Source organism: Ranitomeya imitator, chromosome 10 (assembly GCF_032444005.1).
Source record: "Ranitomeya imitator isolate aRanImi1 chromosome 10, aRanImi1.pri, whole genome shotgun sequence".
NCBI lineage: Eukaryota > Metazoa > Chordata > Amphibia > Anura > Dendrobatidae > Ranitomeya > Ranitomeya imitator.
Window position 1 is genome coordinate 2,000,426 of NC_091291.1, and position 27,344 is coordinate 2,027,769.

The following is a 27,344-nucleotide window of genomic DNA, read 5'->3' on the forward strand; positions in this document are numbered from 1 at the left end:
GTCTCCTCCTGTATCCTGGGATTAGTCAGTCAGGGGCAGGCAGAGGACTAGTTAGCAGCTGCTCCCTGTCTCCTCCTCCTGTATCCTGGGATTAGTCAGTCAGGGGCAGGCAGAGGACTAGTTAGCAGGCTGCTCCCTGTCTCCTCCTCCTGTATCCTGGGATTAGTCAGTCAGGGGCAGGCAGAGGACTAGTTAGCAGCTGCTCCCTGTCTCCTCCTCCTGTATCCTGGGATTAGTCAGTCAGGGGCAGGCAGAGGACTAGTTAGCAGGCTGCTCCCTGTCTCCTCCTCCTGTATCCTGGGATTAGTCAGTCAGGGGCAGGCAGAGGACTAGTTAGCAGCTGCTCCCTGTCTCCTCCCCTGTGCTGACATTCCTGGCCCTCATTACTGTGGAGCTCTGGGAGGAGGAAGTGGCCGCGGAGTCTGCAGTTCCCTGGATGTGAGCGCGGATCTGTGGAGTCGGCAGCAGCAGCAGCAGCAGCAATGGGAGGCGGAGAGCGGAGGAGCCCGGGGCTGAGGGCGACGGGACTGATCCTCCTCATACAGGTGAGCAGGAAGAGTGCGAGCATTACCTCAGAAGGTAGAGAGCGGTGCCCCGGGATAATGAGCGGTGCCCAGAGGTAGTGAGCGGTGCCCAGAGGTAGTGAGCGGTGCCCAGAGGTAGTGAGCGGTGCCCCGGGATACTGAGCTGTGCCCAGAGGTAGTGAGCGGTGCCCCGGGATAATGAGCGGTGCCCAGAGGTAGTGAGCGGTGCCCCGGGATAATGAGCGGTGCCCAGAGGTAGTGAGCGGTGCCCCGGGATACTGAGCTGTGCCCAGAGGTAGTGAGCGGTGCCCCGGGATAATGAGCGGTGCCCAGAGGTAGTGAGCGGTGCCCCGGGATAATGAGCGGTGCCCAGAGGTAGTGAGCGGTGCCCCGGGATACTGAGCTGTGCCCAGAGGTAGTGAGCGGTGCCCAGAGGTAGTGAGCGGTGCCCCAGGATACTGAGCGGTGCCCAGAGGTAGTGAGCTGTGCCCCGGGATACTGAGCTGTGTCCAGAGGTAGTGAGCGGTGCCCCGGGATACTGAGCTGAGCCCAGAGGTAGTGAGCGGTGCCCAGAGGTAGTGAGCAGTACCCCGGGATACTGAGCGGTGCCCAGAGGTAGTGAGCGGTGCCCCGGGATACTGAGCTGTGCCCAGAGGTAGTGAGCGGTGCCCAGAGGTAGTGAGCGGTGCCCCAGGATACTGAGCTGTGCCCAGAGGTAGTGAGCTGTGCCCAGAGGTAGTGAGCGGTGCCCCGGGATACTGAGCTGTGCCCAGAGGTAGTGAGCTGTGCCCAGAGGTAGTGAGCGGTGCCCCAGGATACTGAGCAGTGCCCAGAGGTAGTGAGCTGTGCCCAGAGGTAGTGAGCTGTGCCCAGAGGTAGTGAGCGGTGCCCCGGGATACTGAGCTGTGTCCAGAGGTAGTGAGCGGTGCCCCGGGATACTGAGCTGTGCCCAGAGGTAGTGAGCGGTGCCCAGAGGTAGTGAGCAGTACCCCGGGATACTGAGCGGTGCCCAGAGGTAGTGAGCGGTGCCCCGGGATACTGAGCTGTGCCCAGAGGTAGTGAGCTGTGCCCAGAGGTAGTGAGCGGTGCCCCGGGATACTGAGCTGTGCCCAGAGGTAGTGAGCGGTGCCCAGAGGTAGTGAGCAGTACCCAGAGGTAGTGAGCGGTGCCCCGGGATACTGAGCTGTGCCCAGAGGTAGTGAGCTGTGCCCAGAGGTAGTGAGCGGTGCCCCAGGATACTGAGCAGTGCCCAGAGGTAGTGAGCTGTGCCCAGAGATAGTGAGCGGTGCCCCGGGATACTGAGCTGTGTCCAGAGGTAGTGAGCGGTGCCCCAGGATACTGAGCTGTGCCCAGAGGTAGTGAGCGGTGCCCAGAGGTAGTGAGCGGTGCCCCAGGATACTGAGCAGTGCCCAGAGGTAGTGAGCTGTGCCCAGAGGTAGTGAGCGGTGCCCCGGGATACTGAGCTGTGTCCAGAGGTAGTGAGCTGTGCCCAGCGGTAGTGAGCGGTGCCCCAGGATACTGAGCAGTGCCCAGAGGTAGTGAGCTGTGCCCAGAGGTAGTGAGCAGTGCCCAGAGGTAGTGAGCTGTGCCCAGAGGTAGTGAGCGGTGCCCCAGGATACTGAGCAGTGCCCAGAGGTAGTGAGCAGTGCCCAGAGGTAGTGAGCGGTGCCCCGGGATACTGAGCTGTGCCCAGAGGTAGTGAGCGGTGCCCAGAGGTAGTGAGCGGTGCCCCAGGATACTGAGCAGTGCCCAGAGGTAGTGAGCTGTGCCCAGAGGTAGTGAGCGGTGCCCCGGGATACTGAGCTGTGCCCAGAGGTAGTGAGCTGTGCCCAGAGGTAGTGAGCGGTGCCCCAGGATACTGAGCAGTGCCCAGAGGTAGTGAGCTGTGCCCAGAGGTAGTGAGCGGTGCCCCGGGATACTGAGCTGTGTCCAGAGGTAGTGAGCGGTGCCCCGGGATACTGAGCTGTGCCCAGAGGTAGTGAGCGGTGCCCAGAGGTAGTGAGCGGTGCCCCAGGATACTGAGCAGTGCCCAGAGGTAGTGAGCTGTGCCCAGAGGTAGTGAGCGGTGCCCCGGGATACTGAGCTGTGCCCAGAGGTAGTGAGCTGTGCCCAGAGGTAGTGAGCGGTGCCCCAGGATACTGAGCAGTGCCCAGAGGTAGTGAGCTGTGCCCAGAGGTAGTGAGCGGTGCCCCGGGATACTGAGCTGTGTCCAGAGGTAGTGAGCGGTGCCCCGGGATACTGAGCTGTGCCCAGAGGTAGTGAGCGGTGCCCAGAGGTAGTGAGCAGTACCCCGGGATACTGAGCGGTGCCCAGAGGTAGTGAGCGGTGCCCCGGGATACTGAGCTGTGTCCAGAGGTAGTGAGCGGTGCCCCGGGATACTGAGCTGTGCCCAGAGGTAGTGAGCGGTGCCCAGAGGTAGTGAGCAGTACCCCGGGATACTGAGCGGTGCCCAGAGGTAGTGAGCGGTGCCCCGGGATACTGAGCTGTGCCCAGAGGTAGTGAGCAGTGCCCAGAGGTAGTGAGCGGTGCCCCGGGATACTGAGCTGTGCCCAGAGGTAGTGAGCGGTGCCCCGGGATACTGAGCTGTGCCCAGAGGTAGTGAGCGGTGCCCCGGGATACTGAGCGGTGCCCAGAGGTAGTGAGCGGTGCCCCGGGATACTGAGCTGTGCCCAGAGGTAGTGAGCTGTGCCCAGAGGTAGTGAGCGGTGCCCCGGGATACTGAGCTGTGCCCAGAGGTAGTGAGCTGTGCCCAGAGGTAGTGAGCGGTGCCCCAGGATACTGAGCAGTGCCCAGAGGTAGTGAGCTGTGCCCAGAGGTAGTGAGCTGTGCCCAGAGGTAGTGAGCGGTGCCCCGGGATACTGAGCTGTGCCCAGAGGTAGTGAGCGGTGCCCCGGGATACTGAGCTGTGCCCAGAGGTAGTGAGCGGTGCCCAGAGGTAGTGAGCGGTGCCCCGGGACACTGAGGATTCTCAGTGTGCACCCTGAAATACTCAGCTGTGCTCGGAGATACTGACCATATAGCGCTGTGCCCCATGATACTATCAATACTGCCCTGTGCCTCAAAATACTGACTATACTGAGCCTGCGCCCTGAAATACTGAGGAGTGCCCCGGGACCTCTGATCCTGTGCCACAACATCCTGATCCTGCTCCCGCAGACCCAGTCACCTGGCTGCTCAAAATCCTGGAAATGCTTTTTGAAAACCTTCACCTCACCCTGTGTCCGTCACCTGTGTATGGAGACATATCAAATGAGCAGCATAATGTGGAGATGACGCGGTGTACCCAGTTACTCTCTTTTGCTCAGGCTACTTTCAGTCGTTTTGCAGAAAAAACGCATCCTGCAAAAGTGCTTGCAGGATGCGTTTTTTCCCCATAGACTTGTATTGACGACGCATTGCGACGGATGCGTCGTGCTTTGGCGGACCGTCGGGAGCAAAAAACGCTACATGTAACGTTTTTTGCTGCCGACGGACCGCTTTTTCCGACCGCGCATGCACGGCCGGAACTCCTCCCCAAACCTCACAATGGGGCAGGGGATGCGATGAAAATTTGCATCCGCTGCACCCGTTGTGCGGCGCTTACAACGCTAGCGTCGGTAACCTCGGCCCGACGCACTGCGACGGGCTGAGCCCGACGCTAGTGTGAAAGAAGCCTCAGTGGTTGGAGGGTGTAAATTATACGGCGTAACCAGTTTCTCGACTCTGGTCGATGGAAGGGGAGTAAAGGATATGGTTTACAAAGTTTCTTTTCTCCAGTTGGCGGTGAGGGGTGTAGATGATACGGTGTACCCAGTTTCTCTCCTTCGGATGGTGGAAGGAGTGTAAAGGATGTGGTTTACCCTGTTTCTTTTCTCCAGTTGGTAACGGGTGTAGAGGATACGGTGTACCCAATTTCTTTCCTCCGCTCGGTGGTGAGGGGTGTAGAGGATACGGTGTACCTCCTCCAGTCAGTGGTGAGGAGGGTAGCAGATACAGTGTACCCAGTTTCTCGCCTTCAGTTGGTAGTGAGGGGAGTAGAGGATACGGTGTACCCAGTTTCTCTCGTCCAATTGATGGTGAAGGGTGTAGAGGATACGGCGTACCCAGTTTCTCTCCTCCGGTTGGTGGTGAAGGGTGTAGAGGATACGGCGTACCCAGTTTCTCTCTTCCTGTCGGTGGTGGGAGGTGTGAGATGATATGGCGTTCCCAGTTTCTCTCCTCCGGTTGGTGGTGAAGGGTGTAGAGGATACGGCGTACCCAGTTTCTCTCCTCTGGTTGGTGGTGAAGGGTGTAGAGGATACGGCGTACCCAGTTTCTCTCTTCCTGTCGGTGGTGGGAGGTGTGAGATGATATGGCATACCTGGTATCCATCTTCTTCTGGTCAGTGGTAAGTAGTGTAGTTGATATGGTGTACAGTGACTCTCCTTTGGTCGGTGGTGAGGGAGTAGATGATTTGGTGTACCACGTTAATCTCTTCGTGTCAGTGGTAAGTTGTGTAGTTGATACAATGTACCCAGTTTCTCTACTTTCCTCGGTGGTCGGGGTGTAGATGATACTGTGTACCCAGTTACCCTTTTCTTGGCTGTGATGAGGGTGTAGATGATAGTGTATCTGATTTCTTTCTTCCGGACTGTGGCGAGGGTGTACATGATAGTATACCATGTTTCTCTCTTTAGGCTGATGGGGAGTGTAGATGATACGGTGTAGCCGTTTTATTTTTTATGGACTGTGGTGAGGGTGTAGATGATGGTGTACCATGTTTCTCCATTCTGGCTGATGGTGTAAATGATACGGTGTACCATGTTTCTCTCCTCTGGTTGGTGGTGAAGGGTGTAGAGGATACGGCGTACCCAGTTTCTCTCCTCTGGTTGGTGGTGAAGGGTGTAGAGGATATGGTGTACCCAGTTTCCCTCCTCCGGTTGATGGTGAAGGGTGTAGAGGATACGGCGTACCCAGTTTCTCTCCTCTGGTTGGTGGTGAAGGGTGTAGAGGATAAGGCGTACCCAGTTTCTCTCCTCTGGTTGGTGGTGAAGGGTGTAGAGGATACGGCGTACCCAGTTTCTCTCCTCTGGTTGGTGGTGAAGGGTGTAGAGGATACGGCGTACCCAGTTTCTCTCTTCCTGTCGGTGGTGGGAGGTGTGAGATGATATGGCGTACCCAGTTTCTCTCCTCCGGTTGGTGGTGAAGGGTGTAGAGGATACGGCGTACCCAGTTTCTCTCCTCTGGTTGGTGGTGAAGGGTGTAGAGGATATGGTGTACCCAGTTTCCCTCCTCCGGTTGATGGTGAAGGGTGTAGAGGATACGGCGTACCCAGTTTCTCTCCTCTGGTTGGTGGTGAAGGGTGTAGAGGATACGGCATACCCAGTTTCTCTCCTCTGGTTGGTGGTTAAGGGTGTAGAAGATACGGCGTACCCAGTTTCTCTCCTCTGGTTGGTGGTGAAGGGTGTAGAGGATACGGCGTACCCAGTTTCTCTCCTCTGGTTGGTGGTGAAGGGTGTAGAGGATACGGCGTACCCAGTTTCTCTCTTCCTGTCGGTGGTGGGAGGTGTGAGATGATATGGCGTACCCAGTTTCTCTCCTCCGGTTGGTGGTGAAGGGTGTAGAGGATACGGGGTACCCAGTTTCTCTCCTCTGGTTGGTGGTGAAGGGTGTAGAGGATACGGCGTACCCAGTTTCTCTCCTCTGGTTGGTGGTGAAGGGTGTAGAGGATACGGCGTACCCAGTTTCTCTCTTCCTGTCGGTGGTGGGAGGTGTGAGATGATATGGCGTACCCAGTTTCTCTCCTCCGGTTGGTGGTGAAGGGTGTAGAGGATACGGGGTGCCCAGTTTCTCTCCTCTGGTTGGTGGTGAAGGGTGTAGAGGATACGGCGTACCCAGTTTCTCTCTTCCTGTCGGTGGTGGGAGGTGTGAGATGATATGGCGTACCCAGTTTCTCTCCTCCGGTTGGTGGTGAAGGGTGTAGAGGATACGGCGTACCCAGTTTCTCTCCTCTGGTTGGTGGTGAAGGGTGTAGAGGATACGGCGTACCCAGTTTCTCTCTTCCTGTCGGTGGTGGGAGGTGTGAGATGATATGGCATACCTGGTATCCATCTTCTTCTGGTCAGTGGTAAGTAGTGTAGTTGATATGGTGTACAGTGACTCTCCTTTGGTCGGTGGTGAGGGAGTAGATGATTTGGTGTACCACGTTAATCTCTTCGTGTCAGTGGTGGGGTGTAGATGATACTGTGTACCCAGTTACCCTTTTCTTGGCTGTGATGAGGGTGTAGATGATAGTGTATCTGATTTCTTTCTTCCGGACTGTGGCGAGGGTGTACATGATAGTATACCATGTTTCTCTCTTTAGGCTGATGGGGAGTGTAGATGATACGGTGTAGCCGTTTTATTTTTTATGGACTGTGGTGAGGGTGTAGATGATGGTGTACCATGTTTCTCCATTCTGGCTGATGGTGTAAATGATACGGTGTACCATGTTTCTCTCTTCTGGTTGTTGGTGTACGCTGTAGATTTTGATCATTCATGTGATGGACAGGACCTCTTGTGTGCCAGATTCCTGCGTAGTATTAATAGTGGCACTCCGGGGAGCAAAAGTTTCAGGCTGCAGGTTATTCAGGGCTCTGGTGCCTTCTCGTCGTCTTCTTCTTTTCCTCCTTATAGGTTCCATCAGAAACTATCTAAAGGCTTTCAGGGGGTGGATTTCAGGGGTTTGTGTGGGGTTGGGGATGTGGCCTCCTCTCAGGACTCGGAATTACAGTTGATAGTGGGGTGTGAAATGCGCTGTCTGCACCTCTTCTGTTCACCCTGCTTACAAACAAGGAAATGTGAAGAGGTCTTATAAATTAGCAGGAAAAATTGGAAACAGTCTGATTACTGCATTGTCTGCTTGTGTCATCTAGTGAGGCCGGCCAATGACAATTATAGGCATGCTGACTCTCCAGAGACATCCGCTGCCCGGCCGGTGGAGGCGTCCGCGTCCTGCCCGGTGGAGGCGTCCGCGTCCTGCCCGGTGGAGGCGTCCGCGTCCTGCCCGGTGGAGGCGTCCGCGTCCTGCCCGGTGGAGGCGTCCGCGTCCTGCCCGGTGGAGGCGTCCGCGTCCTGCCCGGTGGAGGCGTCCGCGTCCTGCCCGGTGGAGGCGTCCGCGTCCTGCCCGGTGGAGGCGTCTGCCGCCCGCTGCAGTCCCGGTAGGTCAGGGCTGTGTAAAATCTTCCACTCTCTCAGAGTGCTGTATTTTCTCCACATTTTCTTGGCTCAATAGCGCCTCCTTGGGGGTGGCATATGTGCTCATATAATTCTTTTTTCTTGAGATCTGATTTCACTGGGGTTCGAACCCGCGACCTGCATCATTGTAGGCAGCAGGTAAAGCTATGAGAAGGGAGACATTTCTGTAGTTGACTGTGCCAGGATACATAGAGATACAGCTCTACATACTGCGCATCTCTATGGGTCTGTATAATCCAGGGAAAGAAGTCAGGGGTTTCCTTACTATAAAATTACTAAATAGTAATGAAACAATTACAATAAAATAAAGATCACAAATCAGCAAGTAACAGATATTTCACTATCTCTCTAGTTGTGATGACCCCCAAACACAGCGATCAGATTTACAGTAAATGGCGTCACTGATTATTTTTCTCCATAAAACCCATAGCATAAACACTATATTTTCCAAGTGTGGGGGATGGACGCTCCGAGGGCGGGGGACGGACGCTCTGAGGGCGAGGGACGGACTCTCCACGGGTGAGGGACTGACGCTCCGAGGGTGAGGGATTGATGCTCCGCGGGGGGACGGACGCTTCGAGGGCGAGGGACGGACGCTCCACAGGAGGGACGCTCCGCGGGTGAGGGACGGACGCTCCGAGGGCGAGGGACGGACTCTCCGAGGGCGGGGGACGGACGCTCCGCAGGTGAGGGACGGATGCTCCGAGGGTGAGGGACGGAGGCCCCACGGGTGAGGGACTGACGCTCCGAGGGTGAGGGATTGATGCTCCGCGCGGGGGGGGGGGGAACGGACGCTTCGAGGGCGGGGGACGGACGCTCCGCAGGACGGACGCTCCGCGGGTGAGGGACGGACGCTCCGCAGGACGGACGCTCCGCGGGTGAGGGACGGACGCTCCGAGGGCGAGGGACGGACGCTCCGAGGGCGAGGGACGGACGCTCCGAGGGCGAGGGACGGACGCTCCGAGGGCGGGGGACGGACGCTCCGCAGGTGAGGGACGGAGGCTCCGAGGGTGAGGGACGGAGGCTCCGAGGGTGAGGGACGGAGGCTCCGAGGGTGAGGGACGGAGGCTCCGAGGGTGAGGGACGGAGGCTCCGAGGGTGAGGGACGGAGGCTCCGAGGGTGAGGGACGGAGGCTCCGAGGGTGAGGGACGGACGCTCCGAAGGTGAGCTGTGGATGTCTGTGGACGCATAGTGAGCATGGGATGGATTTCTAGAAATCCCATCCACTCCGCTGTATCATCTGGCCGCTGCACCAGTACACAACATCCAACCCACCCGCAGCAACTCCAAATCGTGGGCATGTACCCCAACTGTGATAATGCAATAAATATAGCGCGAGTATCCGAGCAGGGATACACTGCATCCACCCATCAGCCAGAAATACAGCACGAGTATCCGAGCAGGGATACACTGCATCCACCCATCAGCCAGATATACAGCGAGAGTATCCGAGCAGGGATACACCGCATATTACTTGTATCACCTGTGTCGCACTGAGCAGATACTGTGCCTGAGGCTCAGATCCCCGCATCACCACGGCCAGGGACACAACAGTCAGGGTGAGAAGCTGCACGGTGCAGCGCTGTGTGCACACAGCCCACAATCAGGAAAGAGGTGCATGTTACCCACAATGTATAAGTCAGGGGGAAGAAGATGTCACTTTTTACTGCTGACAGATGGATGTGGATGAGGTGCGTTCCCTGTCACCCCAACGTGCGTTTCACCCTGTTCTTGGTCAGGGGGTCTGCACAGGGCTGCTCCATATGACTAAGCAGCAGGATACAAATACCTGACATCAACGCTGCTTGTCTTCTGCTGTTCTGGCATCAATCCACCCCAGATGACCACTGACCTGGATCCATCCATCACAGAAGACCACTGACCTGGATCCATCCACCAAAGATGACCACTGACCTGGATCCATCCACCACAGAGGACCACTGACCTGGATCCATCCATCACAGATGACCACTGACCTGGATCCATCCACCACAGATGACCACTGACCTGGATCCATCCATCACAGATGACCACTGACCTGGATCCATCCACCACAGATGACCACTGACCTGGATCCATCCATCACAGATGACCACTGACCTGGATCCATCCACCACAGATGACCACTGACCTGGATCCATCCATCACAGATGACCACTGACCTGGATCCATCCACCACAGATGACCACTGACCTGGATCCATCCATCACAGATGACCACTGACCTGGATCCATCCACCACAGATGACCACTGACCTGCATCCATCCACCCCAGATGACCATTGACCTGGATCCATCCACCACAGAGGACCACTGACCTGGAGCTCATGAATCGATCCACTCATCTCTGGTCCTGGACACAGCGGGCGGCCCAGAGACACTGAGGAGCCCCAAACAGGGCTGGCGGCCTGGACACACTGAGGCTATGTGCACACGTTCCGGATTTTTTTGCGTTTTTTCACGGCAAAAACACTTAAAAATGCATACATTAAGCATCCCATCATTTTTAATGCGTTCCGCAATTTTTGTGCACGTTTCGTTTTTTTCACGCAATAAAAACGCATCGCGGAAAAAAACACAGCATGTTCATTAGTTTTGCGGATATCCCGCTATTTATTGCATTGGGAAGCTCCGGAAAAAAACGTGAAAAATCCGCGGCCCGGATACACTGAGGAGACCCAAACACAGCGGGCGGCCCCGGACACACTGAGGAGCCCCAAACACAGCAGGCGGCCCCGGACACACTGAGGAGCTGCAAACACGGCGGACGGCCCCGGACACACTGAGGAGCCCCAAACACACCAGGCAGCCCCGGACACATTGAGGAGCCCCAAACACAGCGGGCGGCCCCGGACACACTGAGGAGCCCCAAACACAGCGGGCGGCCCCGGACACACTGAGGAGCCCCAAACACAGCGGGCGGCCCCGGACACACTGAGGAGCCCCAAACACAGCAGGCGGCCCCGGACACACTGAGGAGCCCCAAACACGGCGGACGGCCCCGGACACACTGAGGAGCCCCAAACACGGCGGACGGCCCCGGACACACTGAGGAGCCCCAAACACGGCGGACGGCCTCGGACACACTGAGGAGCCACAAACACGGCGGGCGGCCTCGGACACACTGAGGAGCCCCAAACACGGCGGGCGGCCCCGGACACACTGAGGAGTCCCAAACACGGCGGGTGGCCCCGGACACACTGAGGAGCCCCAAACACGGCGGGCGGCCTCGGACACACTGAGGAGTCCCAAACACGGCGGGTGGCCCCGGACACACTGAGGAGCCCCAAACACGGCGGGCGGCCTCGGACACACTGAGGAGCCCCAAACACGGCGGGCGGCCCGGACTCACTGAGGAGCCCCAAACACAGCGGGCGGCCCGGACTCACTGAGGAGCCCCAAACACGGCGGGCGGCCTGGACACACTGAGGAGTCCCAAACACGTAGGGCGGCCCGGACTCACTGAGGAGCCCCAAACACAGCGGGCGGCCCGGACTCACTGAGGAGTCCCAAACACGGCGGGCGGCCTGGACACACTGAGGAGTCCCAAACACGTAGGGCGGCCCCAGACACACTGAGGAGCCCCAAACACGGCGGGCGGCCCCGGACACACTGAGGAGTCCCAAACACGGCGGGCGGCCCCAGACACACTGAGGAGCCCCAAACACAGCGGGCGGCCCGGACACACTGAGGAGTCCCAAACACGGCGGGCGGCCCGGACTCACTGAGGAGCCCCAAACACAGCGGGCGGCCCGGACTCACTGAGGAGCCCCAAACACGGCGGGCGGCCTGGACACACTGAGGAGTCCCAAACACGTAGGGCGGCCCGGACTCACTGAGGAGCCCCAAACACAGCGGGCGGCCCGGACTCACTGAGGAGTCCCAAACACGGCGGGCGGCCTGGACACACTGAGGAGTCCCAAACACGTAGGGCGGCCCCAGACACACTGAGGAGCCCCAAACACGGCGGGCGGCCCCGGACACACTGAGGAGTCCCAAACACGGCGGGCGGCCCCAGACACACTGAGGAGCCCCAAACACAGCGGGCGGCCCGGACACACTGAGGAGTCCCAAACACGGCGGGCGGCCCGGACACACTGAGGAGTCCCAAACACGGCGGGCGGCCCCGGACACACTGAGGAGCCCCAAACACGGCGGGCGGCCCCGGACACACTGAGGAGTCCCAAACACGGCGGGCGGCCCCGGACACACTGAGGAGCCCGAAACACGGCGGGCGGCCCCGGACACACTGAGGAGCCTCTGCCATCTCCTACTGTCAGGTGATAATTAATGGTAGAGGGGGTGGTCAGTAATGGCGCACAGTTTGTCCTTCCTGTTCTGTAAAAGTTATGAGGTGTGATGGCCGACACCGCACAAGAGAAGGGGGTCGCGGGAGCCCTCCTGGGGCCCGTCCTCAGGTGACATGAGCCCTCCAGGGGCCCGTCCTCCGGTCACACACAGCTGGGTACGGCAGCTCCTTCCTCCACTGCTCAGTGTAAAGATTTTCCCGGGCCCTCTGGGTCATGTGACGGGCTTGTCATGTGACTGCCGTGGAGCCGAGGAGTGAGACTCAGGCCCGCGGTCGGTGTGTGCGGAGCTGTGCACTGTGGGCGCCATGACAGAGGCTGTGCTGTGAGGGGGACAATGGCGCCACTAGCAGAAGACTTCTGCCCGGCTTCATATAAAAGACTGTATAAAAGTAGTTAGGTGAGGTGTAAACGTCTGCCTCACTGGCCTGTGTAAGGCTACGTTCACATTTGCGGTGCGTCGGGCGCAACCGCGGCGACGCATGCGCCATGCGCCCCTATATTTAACATGGGGGGCGCATGGACATGCGTTTTGTCACGCATGCGTTTTTTGGGCGCAAGCGTCAGGGCGCAGAGGACGCTGGTTGTTGCATTTTTTTTGCGCTATAAAAATGAACGCATGCGTCACAAAACGCAGCGTTTTGCTGCGTTTTGCATGCGTTTTTGCGTGCGTTGTGCGTTGCATCGCCGACGCAGCACACAACAACGCAAATGTGAACGTAGCCTAACGGGGTAACATGTCCCCTCTATAGGTGACCGCAGTGGGGGTCCGACAAACGCCATGTAGTGCTAATACCGTGCAGCCGGTAATGCCGTCCTCGGTGTAGCGCTAATACTGAGCAGCCGGTAAAGCCGTCCTCCATGTAGCACTAATACATAGTTACATAGTTATTAAGGTTGAAGGAAGACTATAAGTCCATCTAGTTCACCCCATAGCCTAACCTAACATGCCCTAACATGTTGATCCAGAGGAAGGCAAAAAAAACCCATGTGGCAAAGAGTAAGCTCCACATTGGGGAAAAAAATTCCTTCCCGACTCCACATACGGCAATCAGACTAGTTCCCTTGATCAACGCCCTATCTAGGAATCTAGTATATATAACCTGTAACATTATACTTTTCCAGAAAGGTATCCAGTCCCCTCTTAAATTTAAGTAATGAATCACTCATTACAACATCATACGGCAGAGAGTTCCATAGTCTCACTGCTCTTACAGTAAAGAATCCGCGTCTGTTATTATGCTTAAACCTTTTTTCCTCCAACCGCAGAGGATGCCCCCTTGTCCCTGTCTCAGGTCTATGATTAAAAAGAACATCAGAAAGGTCTTTGTACTGTCCCCTCATATATTTATACATTAAAATAAGATCACCCCTTAGTCTTCGTTTTTCCAAACTAAATAGCCCCAAGTGTAATAACCTATCTTGGTATTGCAGACCCCCCAGTCCTCTAATAACCTTGGTCGCTCTTCTCTGCACCCGCTCCAGTTCAGCGTTGTCTTTCTTATGCACCGGAGACCAGAACTGTGCACAGTATTCTAAGTGTGGTCGAACTAGTGACTTGTATAGAGGTAAAATTATGTTCTCCTCATGAGCATCTATGCCTCTTTTAATGCATCCCATTATTTTATTTGCCTTTGTAGCAGCTGCCTGACACTGACCACGGAATATGAGTTTGTCATCCACCCATACTCCCAGGTCTTTTTCATTGACGGTTTTGCCCAGAGTTTTAGAATTGAGCACATAATTATACATCTTATTACTTCTACCCAAGTGCATGACCTTACATTTATCCCCATTAAAGCTCATTTGCCATTTATCAGCCCAAGCTTCTAGTTTACATAAATCATCCTGTAATATAAAATTGTCCTCCTCTGTATTGATTACCCTGCAGAGTTTAGTGTCATCTGCAAATATTGAAATTCTACTCTGAATGCCCCCTACAAGGTCATTAATAAATATGTTAAAAAGAAGAGGGCCCAATACTGACCCCTGTGGTACCCCACTGCTAACCGCTACCCAGTCCGAGTGTGCTCCATTAATAACCACCCTTTGTTTCCTATCCCTGAGCCAGCTCTCAACCCACTTACACATATTTTCCCCTATCCCCATTATTCTCATTTTATGTATCAACCTTTTGTGTGGCACCGGATCAAAAGCTTTTGAAAAGTCCATATACACTACATCCACTGGGTTCCCTTGGTCCAGTCCGGAACTTACCTCTTCATAGAAACTGATCAAATTAGTCTGACATGAACGGTCCCTAGTAAACCCGTGCTGATACTGGGTCATGAGGTTCTTCCTCTTCAGATACTCCAGTATAGCGTCCCTTAGAATGCCCTCCAGGATTTTACCCACAGTAGAGGTGAAGCTTACTGGCCGATAATTTCCGAGTTCAGCTTTTGTTCCCTTTTTGAATATTGGCACCACATTTGCTATACGCCAGTCCTGTGGTACAGACCCTGTTATTATGGAGTCTTTAAAGATTAAAAATAATGGTTAAAAATACTGTGCAACCGGTAATGCCGTCCTCCGTGTAGCGCTAATACCGTGCAGCCGGTAATGCCGTCCTCCATGTAGCGCTAATACCGTGTAGCCGGTAATGCCGTCCTCGGTGTAGCGCTAATACTGAGCAGCCGGTAATGCCGTCCTCCATGTAGCACTAATACTGTGCAACCGGTAATGCCGTCCTCCGTGTAGCGCTAATACCGTGCAGCCGGTAATGCCGTCCTCCGTGTAGCGCTAATACCGTGCAGCCGGTAATGCCGTCCTCCGTATAGCGCTAATACCGTGCAGCCGGTAATGCCGTCCTCCGTGTAGCGCTAATACCGTGCAGCCAGTAATGCCGTCCTCCATGTAGCGCTAATACCGTGCAGCCAGTAATGCCGTCCTCCGTGTAGCGCTAATACCGTGCAGCCGGTAATGCCGTCCTCCGTGTAGCGCCAATACCGTGCAGCTGGTAATGCCGTCCTCCATGTAGTATGTGCACCGGCCTGTGGTTCCCTCTGTTGCTGCACCCCGTATACACCAGCAGTAGATGGGGTCAGGTAGGCGGTGATGAATGATGGTCCCTGGAGAGCGTATGGTTGGGGGCTTACAGGGTTGGGGTCCTGTGGCCTTCACCGCTTCCTTCCCTTCCTTCTGATTAGCCGCGCTTCCTTTCTTTGTCTCTGTGCTCTGTCGGCGCGAAGAGAAGTTCTGATGAATTCCGTCATTGCAGAAAAGTGTCTCTGAAATATATCGTTAAGGACAGGACAACATGGCCGCCCCACAGGGATCCAGGCTGATCCTGGGGTCCGGACCACCCCCTGGCTCTGGGTTTCTTTTTTCTAGTGGCATGATGTCCTGACCGCGTCACCTCATAAAGCACCACGACGTGTGACCAGGAGAAATAATTAGTCTTACAGCAATCCCCCGTGTGACGTGCGTGACGTGCTGTGTGTGAGGTGACGTCCCCGTGTGATGTACTGTGTGTGAGGTGACGTCCCCGTGTGATGTACTGTGTGTGAGGTGACGTCCCCGTGTGATGTGCTGTGTGTGAGGTGACGTCCCCGTGTGATGTACTGTGTGTGAGGTGACGTCCCCGTGTGATGTACTGTGTGTGAGGTGACGTCCCCGTGTGATGTGCTGTGTGTGAGGTGACGTCCCCGTGTGATGTACTGTGTGTGAGGTGACGTCCCCGTGTGATGTGCTGTGTGTGAGGTGACGTCCCCGTGTGATGTACTGTGTGTGAGGTGACGTCCCCGTGTGATGTGTTGTGTGTGAGGTGACGTCCCCGTGTGATGTGTTGTGTGTGAGGTGACGTCCCCGTGTGATGTGTTGTGTGTGAGGTGACGTCCCCGTGTGACGTGTTGTGTGTGAGGTGACGTCCCCGTGTGACGTGCTGTGTGTGAGGTGACGTCCCCGTGTGATGTGCTGTGTGTGAGGTGACGTCCCCGTGTGACGTGCTGTGTGTGAGGTGACGTCCCCGTGTGATGTGCTGTGTGTGAGGTGACGTCCCCGTGTGATGTACTGTGTGTGAGGTGACGTCCCCGTGTGATGTGTTGTGTGTGAGGTGACGTCCCCGTGTGATGTGTTGTGTGTGAGGTGACGTCCCCGTGTGATGTGCTGTGTGTGAGGTGACGTCCCCGTGTGATGTACTGTGTGTGAGGTGACGTCCCCGTGTGATGTGCTGTGTGTGAGGTGACGTCCCCGTGTGATGTGCTGTGTGTGAGGTGACGTCCCCGTGTGATGTACTGTGTGTGAGGTGACGTCCCCGTGTGATGTACTGTGTGTGAGGTGACGTCCCCGTGTGATGTACTGTGTGTGAGGTGACGTCCCCGTGTGATGTACTGTGTGTGAGCGGACGTCCCCGTGTGATGTGTTGTGTGTGAGGTGACGTCCCCGTGTGATGTGTTGTGTGTGAGCGGACGTCCCCGTGTGATGTGCTGTGTGTGAGGTGACGTCCCCGTGTGATGTGTTGTGTGTGAGGTGACGTCCCCGTGTGACGTTCTGTGTGTGAGGTGACGTCCCCGTGTGATGTACTGTGTGTGAGGTGACGTCCCCGTGTGATGTACTGTGTGTGAGGTGACGTCCCCGTGTGATGTACTGTGTGTGAGGTGACGTCCCCGTGTGATGTACTGTGTGTGAGGTGACGTCCCCGTGTGATGTACTGTGTGTGAGGTGACGTCCCCGTGTGATGTGTTGTGTGTGAGGTGACGTGTGGGCATGTTGGGACATATGTTAAAGGGAACCTGTCACCTGAATTTGGCGGGACCCGTTTTCGGTCATATGGGCGGAGTTTTCGGGTGTTTGATTCACCCTTTCCTTACCCGCTGGCTGCATGCTGGCCGCAATATTGGATTGAAGTTCATTCTCTGTCCTCCGTAGTACACACCTGCGCAAGGCAAGATTGCACTGTGCAGGCGTGTACTACGGAGGACAGAGAATGAACTTCAATCCAATTATGCGGCCAGCATGCAGCCAGCGGGTAAGGAAAGGGTGAATCAAACACCCGAAAACTCCGCCCATATGACCGAAAACCGGTCCCGCCAAATTCTGGTGACAGGGTCCCTTTAATGGCATCATTTTGTATAATGTAGTGTACAGATGATGGCCGCCTGTAGAGCCGGTGTGGCACAATGTAGTGTACAGATGATGGCCGCCTGTAGAGCCGGTGTGGCACATTGTAGTGTACAGATGATGGCTGCCTGTAGAGCCGTGTGGCACAATGTAGTGTACAGATGATGGCCGCCTGTAGAGCCGGTGTGGCACATTGTAGTGTACAGATGATGGCCACCTGTAGAGCTGGTGTGGCACAATATAGTGTACAGATGATGGCCACCTGTAGAGCCGGTGTGGCACATTGTAGTGTACAGATGATGGCCACCTGTAGAGCCGGTGTGGCACAATATAGTGTACAGATGATGGCCACCTGTAGAGCCGGTGTGGCACATTGTAGTGTACAGATGATGGCCACCTGTAGAGCCGGTGTGGCACATTGTAGTGTACAGATGATGGCCACCTGTAGAGCCGGTGTGGCACATTGTAGTGTACAGATGATGGCCACCTGTAGAGCCAGTGTGGCACATTGTAGTGTACAGATGATGGCCACCTGTAGAGCCGGTGTGGCACATTGTAGTGTACAGATGATGGCCACCTGTAGAGCCGGTGTGGCACATTGTCGTGTACAGATGATGGCCACCTGTAGAGCCGGTGTGGCACATTGTAGTGTACAGATGATGGCCGCCTGTAGAGCCGGTGTGGCACATTGTAGTGTACAGATGATGGCCACCTGTAGAGCCGGTGTGGCACATTGTAGTGTACAGATGATGGCCACCTGTAGAGCCGGTGTGGCACATTGTAGTGTACAGATGATGGCCACCTGTAGAGCCGGTGTGGCACATTGTAGTGTACAGATGATGGCCACCTGTAGAGCCGGTGTAGCACATTGTAGTGTACAGATGATGGCCACCTGTAGAGCCGGTGTGGCACATTGTCGTGTACAGATGATGGCCACCTGTAGAGCCGGTGTGGCACATTGTAGTGTACAGATGATGGCCACCTGTAGAGCCGGTGTGGCACATTGTAGTGTACAGATGATGGCCACCTGTAGAGCCGGTGTGGCACATTGTAGTGTACAGATGATGGCCGCCTGTAGAGCCGGTGTGGCACATTGTAGTGTACAGATGATGGCCACCTGTAGAGCCGGTGTGGCACATTGTAGTGTACAGATGATGGCGCTCTCACGATTTCTGCACATAGCTCTTTATTCAGGGAAGGACCTTGTGTAAGACGTTGGTCGATGAATCTTCTTGTGGTCTTCAGGGTGTCCGTGGTCCTAATGTGGCCAGTATCGGCCGCTCCCGCCATGCTGCTTCTTGTCCTGAGAGCTGACGATCTCTGCTGCGGTGGTGTGAGCGCTGTATTCTGTCATGTGGGTGGTATTTCTCCCCTTGTTCCCCTGCGTGTGCAGACAAGTGGGGTCCTGTGGGTGTGATGACAGCTTTCCTGCAGTCTTACATATCTCACTGTCAGAGACGGCCACTATCCTTCCCCCGACACCTCCCACAGCGGGGGGCCGCACAGGGACACCTCCCACAGCGGGGGGCCGCACAGGGACACCTCCCACAGCGGGGGGCCGCACAGGTCTTTCTACACCGGGATCCTTATTAGTTCAGTACATGAAACATCATCTTGGTTTAGTGGGATCTTGTGTGTCTGAAGGGGCTCTGGTGCTTTCCTCCTCCACTAGGACCCCCAGGCACGTCTGCTCAAGTCCCCCAATCACCCTTGCATGGCACCCCTGGCCGCCCCCCTCTGCGGCACCCCTGCTGCCCCCCTATCCGGCACCCCCGGCCACCCCCTATGCGGCACCCCCTGCTGCCCCCCTATCCGGCACCCCCGGCCACCCCCTATGCGGCACCCCCAGCCGCCCTCTATGCGGCACCCCCGACTACCCCTCTATGCGGCACCCCCGACTACCCCTCTATGCGGCACCCCCGACTACCCCTCTATGCGGCACCCCCGGCCGCCCCCTATGCGGCACCCCCTGCTGCCCCCCTATCCGGCACCCCCGGCCACCCCTCTATGCGGCACCCCCGACCGCCCCCTATGCGGCACCCCCAGCCGCCCCTATGCGGCACCCCCGGCAACCCGTCTATGCGGCACCCCCGGCCGCCCCTCTATGCGGCACCCCCTGCTGCCCCCCTATCCGGCACCCCCGGCCACCCCTCTATGCGGCACCCCCTGCTGCCCCTCTATGCGGCACCCCCGGCCGCCCCTCTATGCGGCACCCCCGTCCGCCCCCCTATGCAGCACCCCCGTCCGCCCCCCTATGCAGCACCCCCGTCCGCCCCTCTATGCGGCACCCCCGTCCGCCCCTCTATGCGGCACCCCCGTCCGCCCCCCTATGCGGCACCCCCGTCCGCCCCCCTATGCGGCACCCCCGTCCGCCCCCCTATGCGGCACCCCCGTCCGCCCCCCTATGCGGCACCCCCGTCCGCCCCCCTATGCGGCACCCCCGTCCGCCCCCCTATGCGGCACCCCCGTCCGCCCCCCTATGCGGCACCCCCGTCCGCCCCCCTATGCGGCACCCCCGTCCGCCCCCCTATGCGGCACCCCCGTCCGCCCCCCTATGCGGCACCCCTGTCCGCCCCCCTATGCGGCAGCCCCGTCCGCCCCCCTATGCGGCACCCCCGGCCGCCCCTCTATGCGGCACCCCCGTCCGCCCCTCTATGCGGCACCCCCGTCCGCCCCCCTATGCGGCACCCCCGTCCGCCCCCCTATGCGGCACCCCTGTCCGCCCCCCTATGCGGCACCCCCGTCCGCCCCTCTATGCGGCACCCCCGTCCGCCCCTCTATGCGGCACCCCCGTCCGCCCCCCTATGCGGCACCCCCGTCCGCCCCCCTATGCGGCACCCCCGTCCGCCCCCCTATCCGGCACCCCCGTCCGCCCCTCTATGCAGCACCCCCGTCCGCCCCCCTATGCGGCACCCCTGTCCGCCCCCCTATGCGGCACCCCTGTCCGCCCCCCTATGCGGCACCCCTGTCCGCCCCCCTATGCGGCACCCCTGTCCGCCCCCCTATGCGGCACCCCTGTCCGTCCCTGCGCAGCACCCCCAGGGCCTCATGTGGGATGGTGAATGTTGATGTAATGGCGGGAAGAGGTCTTCACGTCCGGTTTTGGGGTCTAAACTGACCCCGTCCATCAGTTGTAACCAGTTCATGTCTGTTCATCAGCCACACTCCACGTTTTGTTTTGCGGTTTGGAGGGATTTTTTTCAGGGAAGATGGCGCCAGTCATTCCTGACATTGGCGTTGGCGCACTGATGCTCCTGTATGTCAGGGTGCAGTATGCTGCGGCCGCAGGGGGTCCGGGTATTCGCTGCATGTTGGACGGTGCAGCTAGTTCCTGACAGCCGGTTTGGAGACCCTCGGCCCATCTTGTAGTTCCCGGTCTCGGCGCTGGCTCCTTTCCTCCATCTCTCAGCTTCCCATCACCTTCACAGATTCCAGGATGAGCCCTTATCACTGGGGAGGGGGATGAGGAATGCTGCGTGCCTGGTCCTGTGCCTACCCCTGTGAGAGCCGGGTGACCCTGGGGCCAACATGCACGCAGGTCCCATGTCATGAATGGGCTTGTGTGGAGCGCCTCCTGTACAGGCCCCTCCTGAGCTGGTGCGGTGCCAGCTAATCGTTATTAATACTAGAAATCCCTGTAAATCAATAGAAAAGGTGTCTACGTTGCCAGGGGTGACTTATTACCACGGCCTCTTCCAGTGTCCGCCATGTGACCAAGAGTTAGCTGTTCCTAAGACTGAGAACAGGGTCCAAGGAAAGCGAGGAAGGTTGCCCTGCGGACCACCAACTGGCCCATAAATCTGACCATTCCTCTGCACAACCTATCGTTACGGTGGGTGGAAGCAGGGGTGGCAGAGGACAGGACCCCGATTGTGTCCATACCTATCCACCCCATAGACATGACCAGTCACCAAGGAGGGTACATCATTACTCTGGTAGGACCTGGGGTGGAAGGATACAGGACCCTAATGGTGCCGCTCATCCACTCCCCACTCTCCCCATAGACATGGCCGGTCACCAAAGAGGGCACATCATTACTCTGGTTGGACGTGGGAGGATACGGGACCCCATTGGTGCCCCTCATCCACTCCCCACTCTTCCCATACCTATCCACCCCATAGACATTGCCGATCACCGAGGAGGGCCCATCGTTACTCTGGTAGGACGTGGGGTGGGAGGATACAGGACCCCATTGGTGCCGCTCATCCACTCTCCCCATACCTATCCACCCCATAGACATTGCCAGTCACCGAGGAGGGCCCATCATTACTTTGGTAGGGACTTGGGGTGGGATGATGCAGGACCCCATTGGTGCCCCTCATCCACTTCCCACTCTTCCCATACCTATCCACCCCATAGACATTGCCGATCACCGAGGAGGGCCCATCGTTACTCTGGTAGGACCTGGGGTCGCAGGATACAGGACCCCATTGGTGCCGCTCATCCACTCCCCACTCTCCCCATACCTATCCACTCCATAGACATGGCCGGTCACCAAGGAGGCCCCATCATTACCCTGGTAGGATGTGAGGTGGGAGGATACAGGGCCCGATTGGTACCGGTCATCCACTCCCCACTCTCCCCATACCTATCCACCCCATAGACATTGCCGATCACCGAGGAGGGCCCATCGTTACTCTGGTAGGACCTGGGGTCGCAGGATACAGGACCCCATTGGTGCCGCTCATCCACTCCCCACTCTCCCCATACCTATCCACCCCATAGACATTGCCGATCACCGAGGGGGGCCCATCGTTACTCTGGTAGGACCTGGGGTCGCAGGATACAGGACCCCATTGGTGCCGGTCATCCACTCCCCACTCTCCCCATACCTATCCACCCCATAGACATTGCCGATCACCGAGGGGGGCCCATCGTTACTCTGGTAGGACCTGGGGTCGCAGGATACAGGACCCCATTGGTGCCGCTCATCCACTCCCCACTCTCCCCATACCTATCCACTCCATAGACATGGCCGGTCACCAAGGAGGCCCCATCATTACTTTGGTAGGGATTTGGGGTGGGAGGATACAGGACCCCATTGGTGCCGCTCATCCACTCCCCACTCTCCCCATACCTATCCACTCCATAGACATGGCCGGTCACCAAGGAGGCCCCATCATTACTTTGGTAGGGATTTGGGGTGGGAGGATACAGGACCCCATTGGTGCCGCTCATCCACTCCCCACTCTCCCCATACCTATCCACTCCATAGACATGGCCGGTCACCAAGGAGGCCCCATCATTACTTTGGTAGGGATTTGGGGTGGGAGGATACAGGACCCCATTGGTGCCCCTCATCCACTTCCCACTCTTCCCATACCTATCCACCCCATAGACATTGCCGATCACCGAGGAGGGCCCATCGTTACTCTGGTAGGACCTGGGGTCGCAGGATACAGGACCCCATTGGTGCCGCTCATCCACTCCCCACTCTCCCCATACCTATCCACTCCATAGACATTGCCGGTCACCAAGGAGGCCCCATCATTACTTTGGTAGGGATTTGGGGTGGGAGGATACAGGACCCCATTGGTGCCGCTCATCCACTCCCCACTCTTCCCATACCTATCCACTCCATAGACATTGCCGATCACCGAGGAGGCCCCATCATTACTTTGGTAGGGATTTGGGGTGGGAGGATACAGGAACCCATTGGTGCCGCTCATCCACTGACAGCCCGTCATTACTATGGCTGGAGCAGGATTAAGAGGATGTCGGAGCCTATTGTCACCACTCCTCATGTTCCCACTTCATCAGCAACTAGACCCCAATATTCCCCACAAATTCCAGGAACGTCCATCTTGTTGGATGCAGAGATGAGGGAGATGTGGATGCCCTGATGAACGTTTTGTGGAGATTCTGTATATGAGGTTGACCTGACGTTGTCCAGCCTGTTAGCTGGTGGAGAATTGTGTCTGCAGAGAAGTCTGTGACTGGCCTGGTGCTCCTCGCAGGTTTCCAGCGTCAGGGTTGGTGCCCCCCATGAATGAGCCATCTTGGCTGTGTTGTCATGTTCTTTTTTAGGCTGATAGTGGTGGAGTTTGGGCTGAGGTCCCTTTTTCCAGCCTGACTTTCTGAAGATGTTCTTTGGGCTCTTACGCCGAGGAACCCAATATTTCCACCTGACTCAGGTTACTGGGAAGTGTAATGTGCTAAAAGTATTTGTAAGTGGATCCGCGGGATTATGGCTGCCCGTTATTTACAGCAGCAGCTATTTACAGGAGGAGTCCAGCTGGCTCTGCCTTGTCACTTGGGGGGCATCGGCGGTGGTCCATACGGACCAGTACCTGGTGTAAATATATGCTGCCTCTCCCCTTCTCCTCAAGCCTAGGGTACGGTGTAGTGTTTGATATGGTGGCCCCTTACTCTACAAGGAGACCTCGATCTTGTTCTGATGGTGGAGGTGTTATAGGACAAATGAGTGGAATTCACATGGTTCCCCCACAACCAGCGAATAGGAAGGATCTGAGCGACCGGACCACCCGTGTTCTGCTGCTCTCTGCTACTCCTGTGGAGAAGGGGCCGAATAATGCATGGTGGATCAGAGAGGAGTCTGGGATCTCTTTAGCCATTGACATGACATTTGTAACAGAATAATCCTGACTTGGACGCCAACTACAGTGGACGTCATGCAGACCCTATCTATGAGAGGACCACCTCTTCTACATAGGGCAGAGTCTAGGCTGAGCTTGTCAGTCCCATCATATGCTACATACCACCCTGTGTTCCCCAGGGGTCTTACTGTACAAGGTTTCTACTTCTCTGTGGGTTCAGGTTATTGTCTCTAGTTTGTCTGTGAAGACTCTTTGTGGCCAAACTGAGACTTCTGCCGGCCATCGTCTATTTGTTTTTCTCCTTGAGCAATTTGACCAATCTGTTTGGGAGGCTGCCAGTGTACACAGCTGATTAGGAGATGTTTGCTGGCCCCTCAGCTGCGGATACGATGTGATGGAGAAGGTTACCAGGCGGCACGGAGGGGAGATGGAAATATGAGCCCTCTCCCACCGGATGCTGCACTATCGAGAGGAACCAGCTGCCTGCAAGAACAGCAGAGACTCCCTGTCTGAGTGCCCACTACATGACAGAAGCCCTGGCCACACGTCTTCATCGTTAAATTCCAGCTTCTCATCCGGCCTGGTGCTCCGCCGGTGTGTAACCTCCAACCCCATTCTACACCGGTGTGTAACCTCCAACCCCGTTCAGCGCCGGTGTGTAACCTCCAACCCCGTTCTACACCGGTGTGTAACCTCCAACCCCGTTCTACCCCGGTGTGTAACCTCCAACCCCGTTCTACACCGGTGTGTAACCTCCAACCCCATTCTACACCGGTGTGTAACCTCCAACCCCATTCTACACCGGTGTGTAACTTCCAACCCCATTCTACACCGGTGTGTAACCTCCAACCCCATTCAGCGCCGGTGTGTAACCTCCAACCCCATTCTACACCGGTGTGTAACCTCCAACCCCGTTCTCCGCCGGTGTGTAACCTCCAACCCCGTTCTACACCGGTGTGTAACCTCCAACCCCGTTCAGCGCCGGTGTGTAACCTCCAACCCCATTCTACACCGGTGTGTAACCTCCAACCCCGTTCTACACCGGTGTGTAACCTCCAACCCCGTTCTACACCGGTGTGTAACCTCCAACCCCGTTCTACACCGGTGTGTAACCTCCAACCCCATTCTACACCGGTGTGTAACCTCCAACCCCATTCTACACCGGTGTGTAACCTCCAACCCCATTCTACATCGGTGTGTAACCTCCAACCCCATTCTACACCGGTGTGTAACCTCCAACCCCATTCTACACCGGTGTGTAACCTCCAACCCCGTTCTCCGCCGGTGTGTAACCTCCAACCCCGTTCTACACCGGTGTGTAACCTCCAACCCCGTTCTACACCGGTGTGTAACCTCCAACCCCATTCTACACCGGTGTGTAACCTCCAACCCCATTCTACACCGGTGTGTAACCTCCAACCCCGTTCTCCGCCGGTGTGTAACCTCCAACCCCGTTCTACACCGGTGTGTAACCTCCAACCCCATTCTACACCGGTGTGTAACCTCCAACCCCGTTCTCCGCCGGTGTGTAACCTCCAACCCCGTTCTACACCGGTGTGTAACCTCCAACCCCGTTCAGCGCCGGTGTGTAACCTCCAACCCCATTCTACACCGGTGTGTAACCTCCAACCCCGTTCTCCGCCGGTGTGTAACCTCCAACCCCATTCTACACCGGTGTGTAACCTCCAACCCCGTTCAGCGCCGGTGTGTAACCTCCAACCCCATTCTACATCGGTGTGTAACCTCCAACCCCATTCAGCGCCGGTGTGTAACCTCCAACCCCATTCTACACCGGTGTATAACCTCCAACCCCATTCTACACCGGTGTGTAACCTCTAACCCCGTTCTACACCGGTGTGTAACCTCCAACCCCATTCTACACCGGTGTAACCTCTGGCCACGTCGCTCCCCGGTGTGTAACCTCCAACCCCGTTCAGCGCCGGTGTGTAACCTCCAACCCCATTCTACACCGGTGTGTAACCTCCAACCCCGTTCTCCGCCGGTGTGTAACCTCCAACCCCATTCTACACCGGTGTGTAACCTCCAACCCCGTTCAGCGCCGGTGTGTAACCTCCAACCCCATTCTACATCGGTGTGTAACCTCCAACCCCATTCAGCGCCGGTGTGTAACCTCCAACCCCATTCTACACCGGTGTATAACCTCCAACCCCATTCTACACCGGTGTGTAACCTCTAACCCCGTTCTACACCGGTGTGTAACCTCCAACCCCATTCTACACCGGTGTAACCTCTGGCCACGTCGCTCCCCGGTGTGTAACCTCCGGCCCGTCGCCCCCCCCCCCCCCCCCGATGTCTAACCTCTGGCCCCGTTGCCCCCAGTGTGTAACCTCTGGCTCCGTCACCCCCCAGGGGTGTGTCATCTCCGGCCCGTGGCCCCCCCAGTGTGTAACCTCCGGCCCCATCGCCACCCGTCTGCACATCTATATTAATGTCTATGGATGTAGATGAGGACAGAGAAGCCCCTGGAGGTGGATGTGGGGGGCACATACTTTCTCCATCTATTACCCATCACAATGTTCAGGTCAGGATGAGGACACCAGGGCATGTCCCCAGCACTGAGACAGCTGGTTTCCCCATGCAACAAGGGAGATGATCCTTCTAGTAAGTCCTCTGCTTAGTGCACGTTCACACACCAGTGGTAACTAACATTTTTCACAGTGGTCCATGTTCTTCATGGTTCAGATGTTGCTACAACTCTGGCAACATGAGTGTCCCATGTGTGGATCATAAGCCCACGTGTCCAGTGCTCTGCCGGCTGGAGTTGGTCACTGTGAGTAGCCTTCTGTGTTCAGTACTCGCCATTCTTCCACCAGTGCGCTCTGCTGCTCCTGACTTTCAGGAAACCTTAGAAAGGAGATGGCGGCCCAGGAGAGACCACCTGAGGTCGGAGTGTCTGGAACCCGTTAGACAGATATATACCTCTCAGCACAAACGTGTATTACTGACAGATAATGTTTGACATGCTGACGTCTTTCCAGTATCTTTAGGTGGAAGAACAAATGTTCTTTGTTAAATTCCACCTGTTGAATGATGGTTTGGATTGAAATTGTCCATTTCAGTCACTTTTGCTGTAATGTGTGTGGGCTCCTTTGTACTTATGGTGGCTGACAGTTACTCTGACAGCCACACATATCTTGGTCTGTATTGGTCGGTCTTCCTGGCCTACATGGCCCAAGCATGACAAAGAGATAACCTGTAATGAAACATGGCCGGCTTAACGTCAGGAGATCCTTTTTCTGGATCCATTGTTTTTCATTTTGGCTTGACAGTCTATTCGGTTCAATTTTTCAATTAAACTCTGTTTCTGTCTCTGGTCACCTGATTTTCTCCGTCCCGTAGAGAACATCATCCCTTTATTGCCCCTTGCATTAGAGAAGCGTGATGAGGTCCTTGTGTGAGGTCTCGGGGTCTCTATATGCTCCCAGGTTTGGGGGCTTCCTGAACACCCTGGGGACTGCAGCTGAGGCTTCACTACCAATGTGGTGGTTCTTTCCTTTTTGATGAAAGCCGGATTCACACATCTGTGTTTCGCAGTTCTCACTTGGCCCAGCCTTAGGTCTCCTGATCCGAACCCAACAGCCTCCAGAACATGAATGTGATTCCAGCGTAGAGGAATCCTCCAATGATCTGGTGGAGTAGTAATGGGGAAGGCGAGAGTGTTTAGTGGCAATCCTAGATGTTAC

General features: G+C 56.7%; 1 protein-coding gene across 2 annotated transcripts in view; it reads left to right on the forward strand.

Moving 5' to 3' along the window:
• Positions 1 to 385: 385 nt before the first annotated feature.
• Positions 386 to 27,344, forward strand: part of HSPG2 (heparan sulfate proteoglycan 2) — a 265,969-nt gene continuing 239,010 nt past the window's right edge. For both annotated transcript variants that reach the window (XM_069741877.1, XM_069741878.1), the window contains exon 1: positions 386 to 545. In XM_069741877.1, coding sequence (XP_069597978.1) covers positions 483 to 545 — 63 coding nt within the window. In that variant the 5' untranslated portion in view covers positions 386 to 482. The remainder of the gene's footprint in view (positions 546 to 27,344) is intronic.